The following is a 14,028-nucleotide window of genomic DNA, read 5'->3' on the forward strand; positions in this document are numbered from 1 at the left end:
AATAATGCCACAGAATGGCTACCACTCCTTAAACACATGGCCTTTGGGAGAAATTTAATTTCTGAACCATAGAGAGAATATATAGGACTTGGGACTTGAAAAAATATTCAGTGTGATAAGGAAGGGAAACTCTATGACTGGAATAAGCAATGTCTTTAACAGAAATAAAAGAACCTACTGATTCATGAGGCAGATGATAATTTTTATTTTGAAGATACTTGATTTGAGGTACAGGAGATCCCACAAATTTAGAAATATATACCATAGAATGTACACAGGTGAGAACTGCCCTGGAATTAAATTACTAAATTCTTGGTAACACTTCTCAGTTTTGATGGAAGTTATATATACACACTTAATCCTGGGATAGCTATTTATATATAATTTGGTATTAAAATTGATGTTAAGGAGATACAAAAAAGAAATTCATTAACTTTATTTTCAATAAATATATTTCTAAATAATGAGATCCATCTTCAGTATGTTAGAGTATATACTTAAAACTCTAGGTCAAACTCCCCAATATGAATACAATTTGTAAAAATAAATAAAACATAAGCATATATAATTTTTGCAAATAAAATTTTTAGTGATTTAAGTGCTATTCAAGATCCTGTTTTTCCTACCCTAGTTCCATTAGAGTGCTGTTACCTTGGGTCTTAATAGGATACTGAAATCCATCTATATGGTTACTTGCGGCATTTTTAAAATTTAAGATGGGTATGCTTTTGCAACTAGGGGGTGCTGAAGGACTAGAGAAGATGAGATTATATCCCATTAAAAAGCTCATGATCAGCAATAATCTTTTAAAAATGTCTTCAATGAACTGAGTAGCATTGATTTACAAACAGTGATTTGCACGAGCCATAATTTTATTGAGTTGGCCATAGAAACATTCAGCTGGAACAAAACTCTCCAAATAATGTAAGTGTACTCTTTTGGTCTTACGTTTATGTTATGTGAATTACTGATAGTTCTAATTTTGGCTGTGGCAGAAATAAAAAGGAGCATTGGATGTGATATTATTAGAAAATGCGGGGTCTCATAAAAGGAGACTTAGTGCTTATTTTCAGGTTGGAACAAGATCAAAGTAAGTAAAACTCGGTGGTCGTCTAGACTTTTGGCAAGAGAGAAAATACAAGTAGAAATGAAGTCTAACATAAACAAAGATATCATTTACATAATCTTTAAGTGTTTTGTAACATATCCCCAAATATTCAAATACACAAAACATAAAATAAAGTAGAAAACATTTTCAATTTTACTTAAAATATGTAAGCATTTTAATAAAATAGTTAATATCCTTTCATGATTATGTTTTTTTTTTTTTAAATTTCCAATTCAAGTTACTTCTAGTAATAGGGTACTTATTTCCTCTTGCTTTCTTAAAAAACATGTGAAATCATATATCTGTCACTGCATTCTGATTTAAAATATGTAAAACTCTTTTTAAGGCACAATGCTTTTGTGTACTCTCTCAACAAATGAAATCCATGAAAATCAATTTGGGTTTTAAGATGATTTAAATAAATTTTATGGTAAATATTTAACTGATGTATCTATCCTTTATGCATTTTTATTTATCAGAAGTCAGAATCTAGTATGCATTTATGTAACTGTGGGTTTCTCTTTGTTTCAAAAATGCTTTACTGTGTTTTATTATCTGGCAATTTGACAACACAGGCACATCTTAAAATGAGCTGATTTTACAAATTAATAACTTTGGGAACTTTATTTCTCCACAGAGCCTGCATAATTATAACTGATATATTTCTACTTACAAAGTTTAAACAATATGTAACACTACTTGGCTTAATCTGTGATAATACCATCTAAAATTATACAAGAATAAGATGGTTTTCTTTGAAAGTTACAAGGAAGGAAACTGGAAATACTACATTTATTAGAATAGCTACCATAACAGGAATCAGCGTGCACATCATTTTATTACCAGAAATATCTGAAGTATTTGCAGTTTACACTAACCGAAGAAAAATGTTTGGAATTATATTATGTAGTATGCTTATCCTTCATTTATTCCTAAAGCAATATGCTTGCTGTACATATATACATCAATATTAGAGCACAGACATTACAGGATCATGCTGCCATTCAAAAGTAAGGTGCCACATTTTATTACAATCAAATGGCATCCAAAATGCAATATATTGCTATGAAAATGCAAAAGTTTTCACAGATCAGCATTTATGAATTGGGTTGGTCACAATGAAATGGGATTTTATTTGACAGAAATGGAAAAAAATCATCATAAATATATAGACCAATATATAACATTGAAGAACAAGAAACAGAAGGGAAATAGTGCTCTTGCATATAGGTCAATTCGCTTTGCTGCTGTTGGAATAACAGGTTTGGCAGGGGGAGGCTTCTTATTGTTCTTTGCCTGAGATTTCCCAAGTCCATTGTTGACTTCAATGGGTTTTCCATAGCAGTCATAATTGGATAATTCAAAATCTCTTGGTAAGCTTCCAACAATGCTGAAGTCATTAGATCGAAGGTCAGACTTAGAAGTACAAACCTTTTTGCATCTGGTCTCACCAACCTGAGGATAAAAAATTAAGAACAGAATGCATTTAGATGGTACATCTAAAATTTTCTACTTATAAAACACTCCTCTTCAAAAGTATTTTATTAAATGGCTGATTTGCACAAGAAGGTGTTTGTTTACACCACAAAGGACCAACAGAGATAGTAAACAACTAACGAAACTATCAGATTGTGTTAACATTTAGGGTTTTGAAATAGTGCCTAAATAACAAGAATGTATCATGCAATAAAAGTTTGATTGGTTATTTTACATTAGGCTTGTAAGAGTTGTATCAGTTTGAAGACCAAGTAATAAAAATTCATCCTTGTTCCAGTATGCAACCACGGTACAGATAATATTGCTATGATGTATGGGTAACAGAAATCTCCTACTTTTAATCTTGAATTTCCCTACTGCTCCTATTTCTAAATAGGGTTGTTTATAAATTACAGGCATTTATCCCTTCAATGAGACAGGTCAAACCTCATGTACAAATAAGAAGTAAAAGACGGTCTCAGTTACAAAGCAAAGATTTGCTAGTGGTAGGCATTCATGACTTGTTTGTTAAAGTTGCACAAAACCATCACAGAGAAAATACAAAGAAATTTTATATACTTCACCTAGATCATACAGTACAGAGATTATTGAATTATTAGTTTTTAAATTATTAAATTTGAGTCATTTTCTTATAAAACACACAATAATTCTTTCTCACTGAACTCTTGTCTGACAATCAGAAATGTGCTTAGAAAACTTAAAGGTACATTTAACCAGCAATGCCCTAGAATAACACTATTACAAAAGGCCATGGAAAGGTGACCTAATGACTCAGTTGTTTAATTTTTTTTTCTGTTCTTACAACTGAGTTTTGTGATTTGCCTTTGGAATCTTCATTATTGACATTTAGCAACTTTTTACTAAAAAGGGAAACCATCTTATTATCTACTGTTTATTATCTATTATAGTTACTCTACATTTTGCATTCTTTGTATATACAATTAATATATTAACACATTCTGTATATTGCATTTACCTTTACTAGATTTTGGCTAGATTTAAAAATAGGCCTAATGTAATAAATAAAACAAAACAAATTTTATTCACCAGCAATAATTTAGGTATCAGAAGACTATCTTTTATTTGACATACATTTCCTTAGCAAGTGCCGGATGGTAGTGTTCAGAAATAGATAGCAACAAATAATCCCGACATGCTAACTGAAAAAGTAAGTTCCTCAGAATTTATGCCTCTTATCAAACAATAACACTGCACTCCTTTATTGACCTTGGATATGCTAACTACTCTGAGTTGAACATTATATTTATATAATCATTGTATATGATTGAAACATCACATTGTACCACAAATGTACAAATATTATGTATCAGTAAAATAGTAAAAATTAAAAATTAAATGATGAAATAAAAAATTGATGCTCATTTTCTAAAAAGCACATACAAATGCATTTATATGCACTCCTGACATTATACATTTAATTTATTTCCATTTTTATTTCCAATCATGGAAATTTATTATATTATTTTTTAAGTTAACAAACAAATATTGGTTTCATTATTATACACTTTATTCACATCTATATATTGGGTAAGAATTTTATTGAAAGATGTTTATATAAATAAAATTGTAGAAAATGCACAAAACATATTGATAAGGAGAAATAGTAATTAGGGAGTTAAAAGTTCACCTTTGCAACTTCAAATACTTTTATAAAAAAAGATGTGAATCACCAATATGTTGAGCTTAGAGACTGTTTGTTATAAGCTCACATGAAAACACAGTCTCATCGTGGTTTAATGGGACTTTGTTTTAACTTTTGGCCAAAGTGAAGAAAGAGGATCTTCCCCTGACCCCACTTTTTTAATATGCAGTTAAAATTTATCTATTGTAAGACCCCCACTGAGCCTAAAAGAGCTGTCCCTACATTTGGAGGGTGTCAGCACAGGTTCCAGGACTGGTTAATGGAGAGAAAGAGGCGACAAGCATAACAACTAAAGTCTAATTTCTTTAAATATGTCTTCAGGAAGCACACACACATGCACACGCTCACACTCACACATTTACCTTTGGCCCCCATTCACTGTCCCACTGAAGTTGTCCAGAATGAGTTTTTAAAACTATTTTTAGCAACTCATCCACCATTTAAGTACCACTGCCTGTGCACACGTAAGCACATGCACAAGCATGTGCACACACACACATACACACACACATACTTGCACACACATGTACCTTTTCTGTTGTTGCTCCAGATAGAATCCCAGACAGAAGACCTCATGGAAAGCTCAAGTTTCCAGTGCCAGTTAAGGCATGTGTCAGCCTCTACGTGGTTCAGTAAACTTTTTAAAAGAGCAAATCACTACCTTGATTGGAGCAGAAGTTAAGAACAGACTCCAAGTATGAAATCTTCCCATTATCCTCAGAATCTCAGAGCAATCTTTAAATTCAGGGATTCTGGGAATTCCGGTCTTATTTTCTCCCTTTATAATTCTGAACATCAAAGGCTTTAGTTGCACTAAAGAATTCACTTTGCAAAACAATGGAGTACTCTAGCTTCTGCAATAGACTTCAAAAGCATAACTCCTTAGCACTTATTTTTAATTTTTGCACAAACAAGACCAAATGGTTTTACTGTAGAAATGTACTTATTATAAATCAGAATTTTTAAAACAGCTTAAGATGTGATTTTATTGTCTGTTAGTAGCTAAACATGCAACCAAATTTATATGATTGTGACCTATGTCACACATGAATATTTAAAAATTTTAAATATTTTTTTGTTTATATAACCATATTCTTTGATGAAGCATTTTAATAATTTAAAGATTTTTTTCCTACACAGTTTATTATGTGGCTATAGAATATTATGTTTATGCAGAGAGATTATTTAAATATAATAGACATGAAACTAAAAGAATAACTTCTTCAAGGTTAAAGCAATGTACAAAAGCAGTCCAAAAAACTTCAGGTTGGTTATATTAAGATTTTTACCTCTCTCAAAGATATATTGGAGAATTCTTATATTCAAACGATTAGAGTACTCTTTGTGCTCCTGTGTATGTGTGTGTACATGCCAGTGGAAAAAATAATTTTTAATGATGATACAACTGAATAAGTAAGATTAGTTTCCCAACTGCGGGGATGGGGGGAGGGTCTTTGAGGTTTTATTTTATTTATTTATTTTATTTATTTTTTAATTTTCGGCGGACACAACATCTTTGTTTGTATGTGGTGCTGAGGATTGAACCTGGGCCAAAAGCATGCCAGGTGAGCTAACTAGTTGGCTGATCTTTTGTTTCATTCATCAGAGATTTCACACATACAAAAAGTTGATACTTTACACCTTATTAGAATATCAAATATATACATGAACATATAAAAGTGCTTGTAGTATGAACACCATTTTCAGTAGTTATAATATGGAAAGAAATAAACTGCTTAAAATAATAACCCCACTTAATAACCCCACTTGTGTCATAAAATGAGAAATGTGAGTGAACTATCAAATTAGTGACCCAAATGTTAAAATAGCTGAGGAAGTATTACCGTTAAAATTTGAAAAAAAAATCTACACATTCCTAAAAATAAGTATGGCTGCGTTAATCTATAATTTATAATTTTTCAATTGTTCCTTAGTATGAATATATGCCTCATTTACTTTCATCATATAAATTTCTATCACTTCTGAAATTACTGGTAGCAAAAACAAGGTAGCACAATAAAGAAGTTGCCAAGAATTTTTTTTTTTAAATGATGCAGATAAAACATTTCTAATGCTTCAAACTTTAGCCTCTAAGACTTTTTGTGGTCCTTTTAAGTTTCCACTGATATGCATTTAGAAGCAAATATTTAGTGCAGTATTTCTTGACATGAAGACTTAGGCATGATTTCATTGTGATAAGATTTCTTCTACAGAAGATACAGACGAAATAATTTGCATCTATCAAATGTTAATCAATCCTTATTCAAAACCAAATCATCATTATGTAAAAAACAACATCTCATTGGTGGACAAATAGCAGCTTTTTAATTTAATTTACTCCCAAATTATGAGCATGCATATTATTTGCATTTTATTCATAAAACCTTTGGTGTATGACTCAGAAAAGGTGCTGTGGAGAGAGTGATAATACCAATAGCAGATCCTCAATTGCTTTTGTCGCATAAAAGGAGAAACGTGAGTGAACTATCAAATTAGTGACCCAAATATTAAAATAGCTGAGAAAGTATTTACTGTTAAGATTTGAAAAAAGTCTAGACAATTATGTATATATGATGATAACATTTTTGTATGCAGGCCACAAACCTCATACTAAAAAACAGACTAAATTATTGTTTATCTTTTCTACCTTTTAAAGTCATTCTTTTCTTGAGCGAGCACAATATTATTTGAAAATGAGCTTCAATTTCTATAGTCCAAATTACATTATACTTCCATTAATTACTATTGTCATTCCACATAAAAATAAATGATATAGCACCTGATTGAAATTACTTGGCAAAAGGCTATGTTTGGAAAAGTGAAATACATTGAAACAAATGAAGTTTGAATCCAAAACCACAAATATATTTTTCACAGGAAAACCACTAGCATGAAAGAAAACAGAAAAATAGAATTTAAAAATTGTTTCCACTATTATACTTTCTTTCATGCATCCAATATGGAGCAATCTTATAAATGAAGTTACAGAGTTTATGTAGGTTTGATGTGTACATTCAAGCTTATTTAGTTTTAGACTCATCATTTTGAAATCTGTCTCAAAATAAAAATATTACCTGAGTATAATATTTATTGTGGAAAGTTTATTTTCTCTGATAGAGAATAAGAATAATTTACATTTATTTCCAGAGATTAAAATTTCTGGTCAATTCTTACACTATGTAAGCACTTCTCTGATTTTTATAGCAAAAAGCCATAACAGTTTCAGAATCCGGAGAAGCCATGTGATTATTAGCAGCTAAAAACATAATTAAAATACAGAAGTTCTTAAATGTGTTGAACTTTTATTCACTGGGTTATTTTTTAATGCTTGAAAGATAAATTTAAAATAACATAATTGAGTCTAATATTTCAGGGATTCTCTTTTCCTTCATATCCATGTTCATAAATAATCTTAATATGCTCTATAATGCTCTAAAAAGCTGCTTCCAATTAGTCTCCTTCCATCAATATTCTACTTGACAGAGTACATTAAGATGTCAAGATCATCCATACTTTGGTACTCTGTTACTAGGGGATTTCTGCAGTTATTAAGACCCCATAACACACCAGTGGATGGAACTGATTATGGCATTGTTTGAAAACAAGCATCTGTTCTGTGGAACATCCTTGCTTTATGCACCAGATCTCAACCAAAGCTCAAGGTAGAGGGATCGGTGGGATGGAAACTTGAGGAACTCCCACCTCGGTACATGAGCAACAAGGCCCCTTTCCCTGTGCAGTGTCCATAGAGACTATATAGAAGACGTGGACTTCTATCTCCACCCAGCAGTAACAAGGTACTCCTTCTCCTCCACATTGGGGTGAGATCATAGCAGCTCAACCATGCAGTCAGAAGGCACCCCTCTGCTGTGTCAATAGAGACCACATGGGGAACTCTCCATCCCACCCAGTAGTAACAATCCCACCTTTACTGAGTGGTAAACCTGGACTTCCTTTTCCTGGAAGGACAGAGTCAGAAAAAGCCAGCTGAAACAGGTTTAAACAAGATTCAACAATTCATAATATAATGTGAAAATGTCTAGTTTACAACTGAAAATCATTCATCATGCCAAGAACTGGAAAAAATCACAAACTGAATGGAAAAAAACTCAGTGGATGTCAAACATGCAAAATCTGAGAAAGATATCAGGGCATTGGTGATAAATATGCTACAGTGAACTATCATATTATGCTTGAAAAAATTTTTAAAAAATAGAACGCCTCAGTGAAGAAATGCAAACTGCAAGCAGAAAACACACACACACACACACACACACACACACACACACACACACCAAAAGGTAAATTTTAGTACTGAAAAAATACAAAACTAAATCCTAAAGCTTATGGATGGTAGCAACAGGAAAATGGAGGGGCCAAGGAAAGAATCAGTGAACTGAGAGGTATAACACAAGATATTATCTCATCTCAAAAATAACACAAGAAAATAGGGAAAAATGAAAAGAGCCTGGGGACATAAAAATATTACAATGGCTCTAACATGTTTGTAATCCGAGTCAGAAAGATAGGAGAAAGAGGGCATGTCTGAAAAAGTACTCAAAGAAACAATAACTTAAAACTTTACATATAAACAGGAGACATAAATCTACATTTTCAACAAGCTGAACAAATCACAAAGAAGATTAACCTAAAAAAACCCACAGAAACATTTAACTTAACTTCTGGTCACTAAAGACCAAAAAAAGAATAAAATGAAATGCAAAAACAAGAGACACTTTTCCTATAGGGAAAAAATAATTAGAATGTCACATTTCCATGAAAAGCCATGAGGTCGGAAGGAAGAGGCACAATACTGGTAAGGTACTAATAAAAATGAAGTGTCACATCAGAGTCCCATCCCCAGAGAAAATATCATCCAGGAATGAGAGAAAAACCAAGACATTCTCAGATGAAAGAAAACAAGAGTTCTCACCAGTACAACTATTCCAAAACAAAAATGGATAAAAGAATTATTTAAACAAAAAGTAAAGAATAAAACATCACCTTGGAATATTAGAATGCAAGAAAAAATATAGTAAGAATATACAACCACCCTAAGATACCATCTCACTCCAGTAAGATTGGCAGCCATTATGAAGTCAAACAACAATAAGTGTTGGCGGGGATGTGGGGAAAAGGGTACACTTGTACACTGCTGGTGGGGCTGCAAAATGGTGAGGCCAATTTGGAAAGCAGTATGGAGATTCCTGGGAAAGCTGGGAATGGATCCACCATTTGACCCAGCTATCGCACTTCTCGGACTATTCCCTGAGGACCTTAAAAAAGCGCTCTATAGGGATACAGCTGCATCAATGATTATAGCGGCACAATTCACAATAGCTAGACTGTGGAACCAATCTAGATGCCCCTCAATAGATGAATGGATAAAAAAAAATGTGGCATCTATACACAATGGAGTATTATGCAGCACTAAGAAATGACAAAATCATAGAATTTACAGGGAAATGGATGGCATTAGAGCACATTATGCTAAGCGAAGCTAGCCAAGCCCTAAAAAACAAATGCCAAATGTCTGCTTTGATATAAAGAGAACAACTAAGAACAGACCAGGAAGGAAGAGCATGAGGAAAAGACTACAGTAAGCAAAGACGAATGGGGGGAGAGAAACGGAGAGAGAAGGGAAAGCACATGGAAATAGTAGGAGACCTTCAATGATACATAAAATTATAAGAGGTTATGAGGGGCAAGGGGGAGGGAAAAAAAGGGAGAGAATTGAACAACAGCAGGGGAGGTAGAGAGGGAAGATGGGAGGGGAGGGGAGGGGAGGGGAGGGGGGATAGTAGGGGATAGGAAAGGTAGCAGAATACAACAGTCACTAATATAGCATTATGTAAAAATGTGAATATGTAACAGATGTGATTCTGCAATCTGTATTTGGGGTGAAAATGGGAGTTCAAAACCCAATTGAGTCAAATGTATGAAAGATGATATATCATGAGCTATGTAATGCTTTAAATAATCAACAAAAAAAGAATATACAATAAGCTTTACTTCTCCTGAATTTCATAAATTATATTTTATAAGGAAATAAAAATCATAACACTGCTTAATGTGGTTCTAAATGTACACAGAAGAAATATTTAAGGCAATTATAAAGAAGTAGATAAAAGGATGTCAAGGGAAGCATGATTTTGCACATCTACAAGCTTCTTAAGATGATGGCAGCAGTAGACTGTGGTAAGTTATGTATCCATGATATAGTATGTTGAACAACCACTAAATAAGTTATACAAAGAGAATATAGAATATTCAAAATGAAATTCTAAAAATTGTTCAAGTAACCCACATGAAACAGGAAAGAGAAAATGGACAAACAAAAACATGACAGGAACTTACAAATGAAATATAGACTGAAATCCCAACATGTCAATAATTACATTAAGTATGAATGATCTAAATAAACCAGCTAAAGCATTAGACTTGGCAGAGCAAAAACCATAAACCAGCTACCAGTTGTGTACCAGACACTCACTTGAAATATAATAACATAGACATGCTGGATGTAAAAGGGTATGTAAAAGGGTAGGAAAAGAGATATTACAGACATGCCTTTATCAAAGCCATGATAGTTTCATATTAATGAAATTTTTTTTCACTACTCTTCATGAAGTGTATTAGGAAATGTAAAAGTTATACAATCTGAAGAAGCCTCCCCAAAAGTAGCAGCTAAGGATTTGCGGATGGTCTGGGCTTTAGGCTGGGAAAATGAGTGTAATGATAATAACAACAACAACAAAGGAGCTGTAGGCAGTACCATAGTTCATTCGCTTTTCTATGTAAAAAATAGGTATGTGGCATACTTGTCTAGCATTTAAGGTGGGAAGAGTAGTGGTGGTCAGCAAACTTATAGAGTGGTATGGGGTCTGAACATAAGCAGAGCAGATAAGATTTTTAAAGTTGGAAGACAGTGTGAATTGGTCAGTCTGCTATGGAATTTGTCATTCTTAATGGAATGAAAATGGTCTCCTGGTTAACTAGTCTTTCCTACAAGAAGACATCAAAAAGGGGCCCTTTAGGGTAGGGAGAGAGCAAACCTTAATCAAAGAAGCTGCCTGTTGTTCCAGGACTTGTCATTACTCGACTCTGAAGGCAATGCCTACTATTCTTATATCAATGCCAGGATCAAGTGGCAAGGCAAGGTCAAGGAATGAAACCCTATCCAATTCTCCAGCCACTAATGGTTGGACTAAGTAAGTAGCCTGCCTGATGTATTCTATAGGCCGTTCTCTAACTCCCTGGGGAACAGGTCGGTTATTTCATCAAGGGCATTTCCCCCAAGTCTCATGACTGATGGAAGGTCCGTGTGGTCCTCTGTCATTTCACCAAGGTCTATCAGATGAGAAACATAGGGAGTTCCATATTCTGGCAAGATCTCCCTGTTTAATTATAACCATGAAAACAAGCTTGTCGTGAGCAGTTAATAAATCATGTGAAACCTGGACCTTGAGGCCTACTTTTGAGAACCCTGTGATGGGAGGGCGCCAGGAGAAAGCCCATTTGCAGCTTGATCCTGTCGATAGGAAAGTTCCTTGCTTGCTATGGAATTCACTAGTTCAAAATCCTTGCCCAGGGGTAGAAGAGATGGGCTTATCGGGCTACGCCCCAACTGTGTTGTTTTTCTCAACTTCGTCCTGTTTACCCTAAGAAGTTTTCACACTGAAACCCTTTAATGACCATACCTATAAAATAAATGCTCGGGTTCTCATTCCCTTTGTTATATCCAGCCTCCATCAGAGCTGGATCACCCCCTGGGCCCCTGCTTTTCACTTATTTCCATGTCTTTGTCTTTATCTCTTAAATTTCTCATACCTTTAATATTTCTAATATGACTTACTGCCCTCATTCGGGCAAACTGAACATACAATGTTTTTTATCATTAAACTCAGTGGAAAGTCCTCAAGACATTTTTAATTAAGTTACTGATTTTTTTACTTTCTTAAGTAGTGTTTGATGTACGTGTTTTGAATGTTATCTAGCCCAAAATGTATGTTGGGCTCAATTCCTTTTCATCTGTGAGAAAAAAAGTAAGTGAATGTGAATTCTGTCACATCTTTTCACACAGAGAACAGTATCTCTCTCCTGATACTGCAGAGAGGATGGGGGAAATCATTTCAATGAATAATGTCATTCTTACCTGCAATGTGCTAATATGAACAGGAGTCCCTGTACCATTCACAGTATTCTTTTTAGCTGCATTTCCACCTTTCCCATCTGCTTGCTCAGCCTTAGCGATTCTGGCTTTCTCAGCCTCAACTCTTTTAGGGTTGTTCAACATCACCTGGACAACAGCATACTCCACCAGAGAAGCAAACCCAAAGAGGAGACAAGCAATGAGCCAAACATCAAGGGCCTTCACGTAGGATACTTTGGGAAGCTCAGCAGCAAGGGTGGTGCACTCAGAGGCCAAGCTCAGGACAGAGAAGATGCCTACAGAAACAGAAACGGAAATTAAAAGTTGCCTGGATCCCTAAAAAATGATGTGCACTCATTGATGATTCACTAATTTCCTCCCCAGTAATTTTCAATGAGTCATAAACAATTCGTTAGGTCCTTCTAAATCTCAAAGGACTAGAAGAAATAATGTATATATGCTTTTTATAATATATAAAATATTATTGATTAGGTTTTGGGATGTTTGTAAATACTTAACATCTTAAAAATAAACATTCAATGAAAACACAATTTGGTTCTGGTTTAAACTATTTTATGGGATCTGAGGAACTATAGAGCTCTCTGATTAAAGAGGATTATTTCATTCTTCAGTTTTGTTTCAGAGATATTTCAATTACAGAAGGAATTTACACTCATGAACGACCAAATTTGAACAAAATAGAATTTACAAATATATTTTCTGATAAGAATTATTTTTAAAAAAAGATCCAATAGAGAAGACAAAGTAGAGAATATTTCTAATTGCTTCAGGAAAAGCCAATAGCAACGACATCCAATTAATTATAACTTTTCAACAAAAGGAATAGAATTCTACTACACATAATATTAACTGTACATAAAAACTTGATAAGTCAATTTAACTAAAGTAATTAAAGCTAGCATAATACACATTAAATTACATAATTTTAAAGTCCTAATGAAGAATCCCAAAAATGAATCTTTCTCAATTGCTACCCTCTATCCAATTTTCCCTTCTCACTTTCTCCCTTGCTTCATATTTTCAGGAAAAGGGAAGCGGAAATATGACCTGTTGACACAGGTTACCAGTTACACAATGGGTCAGAAGAAACCTCATTCACTCTCAAAGGAGACTCACTTTAAGTCAACTCAGTTACAGGTTAGACTTGGCTCTCTGAGTCCATTTCACTTAATCGGCTGAGTATAGTATTTTCTTCTTAGATGTGGCCCCTTTTAAGAATTAATTAATATATAATTACAATAACAAAAAGTATACTGAACTCTCATTTCCCTTCCGTTTAGGGGATAAGCACTATATTATTATTAATAATTGGTTAAAGCACTAAAATTATATTCTATTAATTACATAATTTTAAAAGCTTCTGAAAGGTGTCAGTTTTGTTAAATTGTTCAAGAACCTAAGATACTCTCTACTAGATATAGAAACTTTCTAGTAGAAATATAATGACTTCTGAAGATGAAGTAATATTACATATATAATGATTTGATAGGCATCTTGCTATTATAGCAATTATCCTCAGTTCTGAGGAAAAACTAAGAAGTAATTAATAGAACTCTATTTTCAATGTTCATATAGGTCTCAATGTTT

The 14,028-nt window shown here is 33.5% G+C and overlaps 1 protein-coding gene across 1 annotated transcript in view; it reads right to left on the minus strand.

The window, feature by feature from the left end:
- Nucleotides 1-240: 240 nt before the first annotated feature.
- The window catches only part of GLRB (glycine receptor beta), a 104,348-nt gene continuing 90,560 nt past the window's right edge, over nt 241-14,028 (minus strand). Inside the window, exons 9-10 of the mRNA XM_081304570.1 lie at nt 12,424-12,716; nt 241-2,563 (exon numbers count right to left, since the gene is read on the minus strand). Of these exons, the coding sequence (XP_081160696.1) occupies nt 2,267-2,563; nt 12,424-12,716 (590 nt within the window). The 3' untranslated portion in view covers nt 241-2,266. The remainder of the gene's footprint in view (nt 2,564-12,423; nt 12,717-14,028) is intronic.

The sequence above is a fragment of the Spermophilus citellus genome, assembly GCF_964194105.1.
Source record: "Spermophilus citellus genome assembly, chromosome: 8".
Classification (NCBI taxonomy): Eukaryota; Metazoa; Chordata; class Mammalia; order Rodentia; family Sciuridae; genus Spermophilus; species Spermophilus citellus.